This window comes from Danio aesculapii, chromosome 2 (assembly GCF_903798145.1).
Source record: "Danio aesculapii chromosome 2, fDanAes4.1, whole genome shotgun sequence".
In the NCBI taxonomy this organism is placed as follows: Eukaryota; Metazoa; Chordata; class Actinopteri; order Cypriniformes; family Danionidae; genus Danio; species Danio aesculapii.
The window spans coordinates 22224551-22234359 of NC_079436.1; the positions used below are offsets into that span (position 1 = coordinate 22224551).

A 9809-nucleotide genomic window follows, 5' to 3' on the forward strand; every position below is an offset into this window, starting at 1 on the left:
ACACTGAGGACTCCTCTTGAACAACAGCAGCTTTAGCAGAAACCTCTGGGACCAGGGAGGTTGAAAGAGCCTTGACACAGAGCTGTGGAACTGCTCATCTAGATAGATGTGGTATCTTGAACCAGTCATGAGAGAGCAGCTCATCCAGGTGCAGCCTCTGCTCAGGATTGCTCTTGAGGCAACCCCGAATAAAACGGCAGCATTCTGTGCAGAAAGACAGAGAAAAGTCTGATTATTACTTTCAACTTTGCACTTGCTCTCTAATCTATAACTGTAATTTTATTAAGACACCTATGTTAGTTAATTTACTGTTTTCTCTATTCTGCATGATTAGGAACTGCAATTAAACTTCTATATTGTAATAATACTCTTACCATCTGAGTAGCCCGACTGGGACCAGAGCTCAATGTCCATGTAACAGATGTCACTGCTGTCTGGGTAAAGGCTGGTGATCATTCTGAATAGTAGGACCCCCAATGACCACACTGTCGCCTCTTTCCCATGGTACTCTCCTATGTCAATAAACTCCGGAGGGCAGTACCTTGCTGTTCCTGGCAGAAAAGGTTTGTCACATGTAAATGTTTGCTTTAGCACTGCATGTTACTTTTGCTGTTCTCAATTTACTCTCAATCTGTAAATGCTGTTAATGTCTAGAATTCAAGTCCCAAACTACATGTTGAAAATACATACCACTGTAGGTTTTGTAGGATGTTGATCTCAGGAGGTCTCCACAGCCGAAATCAATTAGTTTAACCTCCAGGGTCTCTGTGTTAACCAAGAGGTTTGGCATTTTAATGTCCCGATGAAAGACTCCCCGAGAACAGCAAACAGCAGCAGCGGCAACCACTTGGCGCATAAAATAACGGGCCACCAGCTCAGAGAAGACTCTGTCATGACGCAGCCAAAACAGGTGCATGTCTATGCAGGGTGAGGGCAGCTCTAAGACCATTATATATCGGTCAGGATGGTCTTCCCAATCTAGCAGCTGTATTATGTTGTTACAGCTGGGCCCTTGATTGGCCAGCAATGTAAGGGCCACCTCAAGGGGAACTGGATTGGCAAGGTCAGGCTAGAAGAAAGAATATTTTTATCATAGTTAAATGGGTGCAATTGCTCAAGTTAGAATTTAGTCCAGTCTGTTTGTCTATTGAAATATTTGTAGTCCATCACTACATTACAATATTATCAATTGCAAGCAGAACAGAAACAACACAGAGAGAGTGATCTACTTACAAGGTTAATGTACGGCTCGTTTTCAATCTTCGCTGTGAATTTCACAGCCACCTGAAGGCCGTCTTCACAGCGGGTCCCTTCATAAACAGAGCCGCATCCTCCTTCACCCATCTTTTTGCCGATGGAGTACTTGTTTCGGATGTCATCTAACAAAATATAAGAGTAACAATTTTTTTGTGATATTAACAATGTAATTAACATAAACCAACTGAGAAACGTAAAGTTTTGGCAACATGATAATAAAATATTGTGCTTTTTTCTAATTATAATTAATATAATCATATACAGCAGCATCCTTCTTTATTTACATCTTAATACTGTTTCCCAGAATTCTCAGAATAATTCTGCTTGCATCAAAATCAGAGCAGTATTACTCTTTTCTAAGATCACACAATATTACGTGAACTGCAAAACATTTTAAACATACCTAAAATTATAACAGATCTTAAATGTTCCAGCATAAAATATATCTTATAAAAAGTGTGTGTGCATCATAATTTGGGTTATGACAGTAAACTCACCCTTGGTCTTTATAAGCTCAGTACAGTCCAGCTGTTTCAGCAGTTGTGATTCACTCACATCTGCCGACGAACTGACTGGACTGTCTTGATCTTCATGTTGGACTTCATCCACTACTACCTCCACGGCAGTAGGAAGGACATCAGGATCACTGATAGGAGGCTTCTGGTGAACACTGTCCTCCACAGAACAGACAATGTCCTGCAGAGAAGTCTGATCTAGAGAGGAACATCAACCACATCAATTCACTGTCAGTTTTTGTTTGTTTATTTGTTCTGAAAATTGAAACTTCTGTAGATCTATAAGAAAACACTTATCGCATCATTTTATCAAGGCATTTATCTGTATTTGTCTAATATGTGATGGTGATGTGTAATTTTATATTGTGTTTAAATTATAATTAATGGACTTGATGTCCAGAGCAAAGTCATTTACCCTCAGTGCTCCTCTTGTATGGGGTCTCAGTGTCCTGGTCCACCTCACCCTGCTCCACCTGAGCTCTGGTGGATTTGGGAGGGGATAAACAAGAGAAAAAAGAGGCCAAACTCTTGAAACCCCTCCTCTTTGGCCTCTTCTTTTTTGTTTTCTTCCCTCCTTTCTCCTCTCTACCTCCCTCTACAACCACCACAGGCGTCTCGTCAAAACGAGGATGGAGCTCCGCCGTGTGGTCGGTTGGAGTCAGTGCTGGTCGGCGATGAGCTCCGTCCCTGCACTCAACTCCTCCCTCCACTTTCTCTCTACGAGATTGTCGCTGTCCCATAATAAACGCAAAAAGTCGCTGTACACACTGTAAACACTGCTGAAACATTCAACTCCTAACTCGCTACAAAGAGGCAATTCGAATTTCGCTGCTTCTAATATCGTAAAGCGTTCTTAGAATTCGCATTCCAATTATGACATGAGTGCTGAAGATTCTCAAACACAGAAACAAAGAAATGTATTAAACGGTGTCGAAATGTAATAAAATAAATACATTTCAGTATATTTGAAAACAGTTTGATACATTTGACCTTCTTTTATTAACCTCAGTGTGTCACTATTATAATAGTAAGATAATTTACAGAAAGCGGTTAACACAATAACTCTAAATACAATTACATTTGTACAGAAGTCCCCTTTCTCCGTATGTAGATTTCATACACGTTTTTAAATATATGTTTTCTATCAAGCTACTTTATTATAGTTTTGGAGTCGTGTCACTATATTTATAATTTCCTTATTAAAACATAACACATTTAAAGAGTTTTATTTGTAACATTTTCTGCTTATTTGAGACATTTGTATTATTTGAATTGTGTTTATTCATATTTCAGCATTACTTGTATAAGATATCGATCTGATACTATAAAATAAACAAAAAAAAGTCAAATTAAATTATATTAATAACTAATTATTATTTTGAAGTATTGTATTAGTAATAATTATGAACAATTATAACTGTATAGTAACAAAATGATCTCTTATTTTTTATTAATTGAATTATTAATTAATCTTACATTTTTGACAAGTCATTTCTAAAGATACTTAGCACTCCTCCCAGTTGGAAAAGTCCTGCATTCACTATTTAAAGGGGACCTATTATGCCCCTTCTCACAAAACATTAAATAAATCTTTGATCCCCCTCGAGTGTTTATGTGAAGTTTCAGCATAAAATACCCCAAAAATATTTTGTATAACTCTTTGAAACTGCCACTTTTAGGAGTTGATCCAAATTGTGCCATTTTGGTGACTGTTGCTTTAAATTCAAATGAGCTACAAATGTTGATGCGTTAGCATAGCTGCACATTCAAAACAAGAATCTCTGTGAAAAACTGAAAATGTCAAATAAAGTGGCTCAGAAGAAGGTAACTAGTGTTCATTTGTGCATCCTAAAACTCCACATTTATATTGTATATAATTGTATATAGTATTAATTGTATATAGTATGCATGCATGGTGGCTCAGGGGTTAGCAGTCGCCTCACAGCAAGGTCGCTGGTTCAAGTCCCGACTGGGTCAGTTGACATTTCTGTGTGGAGTTTGCATGTTCTCCCAGTGTTTGCATGGTGATTGGTAAATTAAATAAACTAAATTGTTCATAGTGTATGGGTGTTTCCCAGTACTGGGTTGCAGATGGAAGAGAATCTGCTAAGTAAAAAATATATATGCTGAATAAGTTATATGCTGTGGTGACACCTGAAGAATAAAGGGACTAATCTGAAGGAAAATTAATTTATATCGTAATATATTGAGCTAATCTGCAGGTCAAAACTCTAATGTCAGATAAGACGGCTGCTTCTCACTGAGAGCTGTTTATGCTAATGAATGAGAGACAGTCCCTAATGGACATGGCTTTCCCCTCTAATAATATGTACAAAGAAGAATATTAATCAATGCGTTTATACAGACTGTTTTTATCAAGTGTGATTATAAGAAATATATTATTTACCGTTAGAGGCTGGCTCTATTCCAATAATGTTGCCACACAACTGTTTTTAAACCCTTATAAAAGTGATTTTTGCATAATATTTTTGGCATATTTTTGCATAACAAATAAAAATCATTGCAGGAAAGCCTAATAAGAGTCCTAATAAAATTTTAATATCCAACATTCAATAGAGTACAAAAAAATACAAATAATAATAAATTATAAAGGATTTCTGCTCAAAATGCTTTTAAACTTTAAGCGAGAACGCTGTGTGTGAAAGGTTACACTTTAATAAAATCTACTTATGTTTAGTATTACTAATTACATATCACAACTCTTAGATATGTTCTTAGCCTACAAGGCAAAAATCATAAATGGTTACATCGAAAGTTTGAGAAAATTGGTCTGTGCAACAAACTAAACATTATTATTAACTTTAATCTACAAGCTGGTGAAATCAAAAACACGTCAAACACATTAATATGAAAAACAGGTTTATTTGTGTGTGTGTGTGCACTAAGGTCTTACACTGGGGTAAAGCTTGAACGTTTCCCCAAAAACAACACGCTGAGAGACGTACACAGGATCTTCAGGCCTCACATGCCAGAGACTGGTTTACAGTAAGGCCTTCACTAAAGTGTAAATCTACACAAGCGTGTGTTTCTGAGTCCCCGCCACAAGCTTCATCAATCCAGCATTTTCAACAAGCTTCACACAGTTCACTCAGACAACAAGAGGTATAAAAAGTCCCTCAGCAACAATCAACAATACAAATACACGTAGCATAGAAATCAACCAAAATAAGTACAGTTATTCCTGATCCAAACAGCAGAATGATGATTTTTATGAAGCGTGGTCCTTTAAATCGGCTTGAGATTGACATAAAAAAAAGAAGCTTTGAATTTTGAAAATGAAACTGCGTCTAAATTCGCTCTAACTTCTCACTAAGAAATTCTTCAACGCTGTCTGTGTTCCACTTGAGGATGCTGAGTTCTTCAGCGATGTTCCCGTTATCGTCCAACAGCTTTAGTACAGGGTCCGAGCCTCTCACATACTGAAAAAACACACACAATTAACCAGAGTTTAACACAATATACTTCTCACAAATGTTTTGTACCACATTATATACGTTCACAACCAGCAAAAACTTTTTTGAATGTAAAATGTTTTTGAAGAACAAAAGAAATGGGGGAAAAAATGCCTCTTGTACTCACAACAGTTGCAGTTATTGGTTGAAAAACAGTGAGACTGTAAAATAATATTAGGTCCCACTTTATATTAAGTGGCCTTAACCAATATGTACGTACACTGAAATTGATCATTTGTTATAATGTAACTATTGTGTAAATACAAGTTTTTAGATTGTACTGATGATTGATTAAATACCTGCATTCAAATACCTCGGTAAGACATTTGTAATTACACTGTTGACCATCCCTTACACCTTAACCCACACTTAAACCTACCCATACCATCAAGCCTGTCCCTAACCCTACATGTACGCCCAATAGTGTTCTGCAATACATTATGAACACAGTATGTACATTGTATTTATTTCTTGATGCAAGTACATAGATAAGACCACCTAGTATAAAGTATAAAGGACCAAATATTGCATATAGAAATACATTTGTGGAAACTTGAAATTTGTGTATTAATTTTAAGCATATTTTAGAATTAGTTATATTATTAATTATTTTTGATAAATATATTGGTTAAAATGTAACGCTTATCTTGACTAAATATTTGATTTTATTAATTCTAGTTTTGTTGAATAAATAATTTACAATTTTTTTGTCTACATTCATTTCCATGAAATCTGTAAAACTGCTGAATCTTTATTCAGGATTTGATTAAGTAGAAAATTCAGAAGAACAGTTTATTTGCAACAGATTTCATTATCTTTAATGGCAGTTAAACATTACTCATTATATACTTTATAAAAATGTTAATCCAGAAGGTTTCACCTATAGAACAGCAGAAATAATGGTGCTGTCTTGGTTGCTGCAGTAAACAAAGAAGTGTGACATCAAATACAGCAGGATTTTATCGATTTCATAAGCTACACAATCCCAAAATTTCAAACTTTAGCGTATAATTATACAACTGTATAATCAAAAATGATGCAAAATTGAATACCTTGTAGCAGCATTTAAGATATTAAGGGCCTTAAATTTCTCTAAATTGATTTATCAACTTTTAATACACTACGAACACCCTGCAACTAAACTTGGATTATTAAAGGGACAGTTCACTCAAAAAGAAAAACTTACCCAACCTCAGGTGGTTCCAAAACTTGAGTTTCTTTCTTCCGTTAAACACAAAAGATATTTTGAAGAAAGCTGAAAACCATTAATAGTTTTAATAGGATATATAATATAGGGGGGGGGAACTAATATTAAAGGGCACCTATTTTACCCGTTTTCAATTTTAAAATACGATAACATACTGCACAACTCTCCTACAGTAAACTACAGTTCACATTACAGTTAAATACAGTGTCATTTACAAAAATCGATAAAAGTGCATTGTTAACAATGTCCTGTAGAATCTACAGTAACTTACTGTAAACCAATTACAGCAAAAAATACTGTATTTACATTTATAACACTGTCTCACTCTTTGCGCATATACAGTATTGTATATCTTTACTGTAAAATATACAGGAATTTTTTACAGTGCAACTTTAAAATATGGTAACATGCTGCATAACTCTCCTACAATAACATACAATAAAAAAAAACATCTACACTGTAAAAATGCAGGATTCCACACAATTCATTCATGTTGTCCCAACACAAATTGATTAAGTTAACTTAACCCTTTTAATAATATTATGTGGATTGAACATAAAAATTAAATTGTCCCAATGAAATCTCCAGAATTGTGTTGATTCAGCTTATTTTAAATAAATAGTTTGAACAAGCCAAAAAACATTTTTTTTTTTTAGTTTTGGGGGGTGGTAATAACTTTAAATGTTGGTTGGCTTAAATATGCTTTTATTAACTTGTGCTGTTTACCCTCTAAAAACCCAACATTAGGTCAAATTTGTACCAACCAAACATTAGGTGATTTTGTTTTTCAATTCAGTTAAATAAACACTTTTTAACAGTTTGTCCATATATGACTCAACGTTAGGTAACAACAACCCAGCATTTCATCAATAATCATTTGTATACAGTTATAAATGATTTCCCAGTGTTGGTTTGCAGCTGGAAGGGCATCCCCTGCGTAAAACATGTGCTGGATAAGTTGGCGGTTCATTCCACCACCAAGCGACTAAGCGGAAAAAGACAATGAATAAATGAATGAGTTAGTCGAGTAAAGGAGGTCAAGCCTTCTCATTTATAGCTCCTAAACTCTGGAATAGCCTTCATGATAACGTCAGAGGTTCAGACACACTCTCCCAATTCAAAACTAGATTAAAGACCTATCTGTTTAGTAAAGCATACACTCAGTGCACCACTTAGCGGGTTTCCACACAAGTTCTGCATCTTGTTTATATACACTATGAACAGCAGCTATGCTAATTATTCTCTTTATTCTCCATTTCCACCTGGGGATACTCTTCCCGAGTTCCCTCAGACTATGCAAAGTTACTGATTCGATCCAAGACCAACGACGAGATAATCCCAAGGTTTCCATATCCTGGACCAGGCCGTATCCTGAGCAGCTACTGTAGTGAAGTTACCTTCAAATGGGACTCTTATTCTAAAACCGCACTACTTTGGGTGTGTTGTGGAAGACAAGCGCAATGCATAGTGAGAGGAGCTGCCGATGACTGCGGGTGTGTGAGAGCTGTGCGCAGCACAGAGGACGTTTTATACCTGTTTGCTTTCAATGATTGCTGCAGATGCAATATCTGGATGCTAGTCACTGAACTCAAAATAAGTCCTTTCCTTATTTATTTGTTAATTGTTTCTGTGTTACCCAAACAGCATTATATGCATCTTTAACATACGGACACGCCCGGACATGTCCCGTAACGATCATTCAGTTATTCAGATCGCCCTTCTTATTCTCCGTTGAGATTTTCCTAACAGTTTATATTGTAATGTGAATCTGATATGTTATAAATAGAACGTGGAAAGGGGCTAGTATTGCTGAAGCATTGTTTAACTGCTTCACAATTTGTAGTATTGCTGGACATTCAATGTACACCTGAATGTGAATGAGTATTCTATTGACCCATAAATGTTTGATCTAGACCTTTTTTTCCTTGATAAATCTAATTTCTACTGATCTAATTTGTTTAGTAAAGAAATGTCACTAATGTTAATGAGGAATACTAGTTTATTACATAACAGCAAATGTTACTATTGTTGTTTGTATATTTGTAACTTATTCATCATTTATTGTACCTAATATTTTTCAGACTATGTACATCCTTGCATTTGCATCTGGGGTCCACTCCTCATTCTTCAATATAAAGTGTTAAAACGGATAACCTGTCTCCTCATCCTTTGTGCTCTGACCAGAACCCAGAAGGGTTTACTCAAATTATTCATCTTCTGAACCTAAACCTGTAGAACAAATTGGTCCTTCGAGCCGGATTGAGTATTCCTTTCTGATCATGGATCCTGAAGCAGAGGATTTCAGAGGAGTTCGTCCTAAACATCAGACTCGTCCTCCAGCGTACCTACAGCAGTATGAGGTTCAGTATACTCAAAGTAGACCAGCAGTAGATTATAATGCCTCTCCCATCTGGGAGTCACCTGTCCACCGGACAACTCCCTTAACCATCCAGCCTCACATCACTCCACCTAGTGGTGACCTGGTATCTGTTGGTGGCCCAAAGATTATGTCTGCACATTATCAGCATCCACACGGTTGTGAATTCCAGCAGTATGCATACTCCTTACCTCAAGTGGCTGGTTATGACACTTCTGCATATGATGGTGAACTACAGCATCTGCGACTCGAGCATACACAGTTAATGCAGACTCGTCAAGCTTTTCAGGCAGACCTGATGGAGCTGAGAGAAGTCCATGCAGAAGTCAGGGAGTTAGTTGACATCGCTCAGTCCCTTCGAGCTGACCTCAGTCACGCTAGAGTCCAAAATATTTCACCAGCCCAGCCACCAGTGTGGCAGCTATTTAGTCCACTAGTGAGTCAGCATGAGACTATATCTGTTGTGGATGATGAAAACTTTGCTGAGCTTCCTCCACCGCCATGGCCTGAGCCTGACATTGACTTTGTAAACCGAGTAGGTGACATATCATTGTCTAACAGATGTGCCCCCGTCCCCCAACCTGTGAACACTGAAACTAGGAAGAAATCCTATGTTTTTCCAGCTGCTCAGCCACCTCCTCCTAAGCCATATTATTGTGATTCTCATGGGCTCCCCCCACCTCCTACCCCTAAAGAGCTCAGAGAGTTATTTACACCTGCAGCGATGCCCATACCCACTCACCGTACAACAGCGCCTGCTTCTTTGAGGTTCACTTCGGTGCCTGCTTATTCACATCCTCCAGCCCTTGTACCAAGTCGAGCATGGCCTACGCTCTCTGGTACCAAATTCTGGACCTGAATATGTTTACAGGGGACCTAATTCTATGATACCTAAATTTTGCCGGCCTGATCCTGGTGAGTTCGCTCGGCTTCGGGTAGCACTTCAAAACCTGCTTCCTTCTGATGGAACTGAACTATTT

The 9809-nt window shown here is 37.1% G+C and overlaps 1 protein-coding gene across 1 annotated transcript; it reads right to left on the reverse strand.

Annotated features, from left to right (window-relative positions):
- LOC130235882 (serine/threonine-protein kinase pim-2-like) lies at positions 1–2512 on the reverse strand. Its single transcript, XM_056466408.1, has 6 exons — positions 2188–2512; positions 1755–1970; positions 1234–1379; positions 691–1069; positions 375–551; positions 1–204 (listed from the first exon to the last, which is right to left on the reverse strand). The coding sequence occupies exons 1-6, from the start codon at positions 2510–2512 to the stop codon at positions 95–97; spliced, it is 1353 nt and encodes a 450-aa protein (XP_056322383.1). The 3' UTR covers positions 1–94.
- Positions 2513–9809: the final 7297 nt, after the last annotated feature.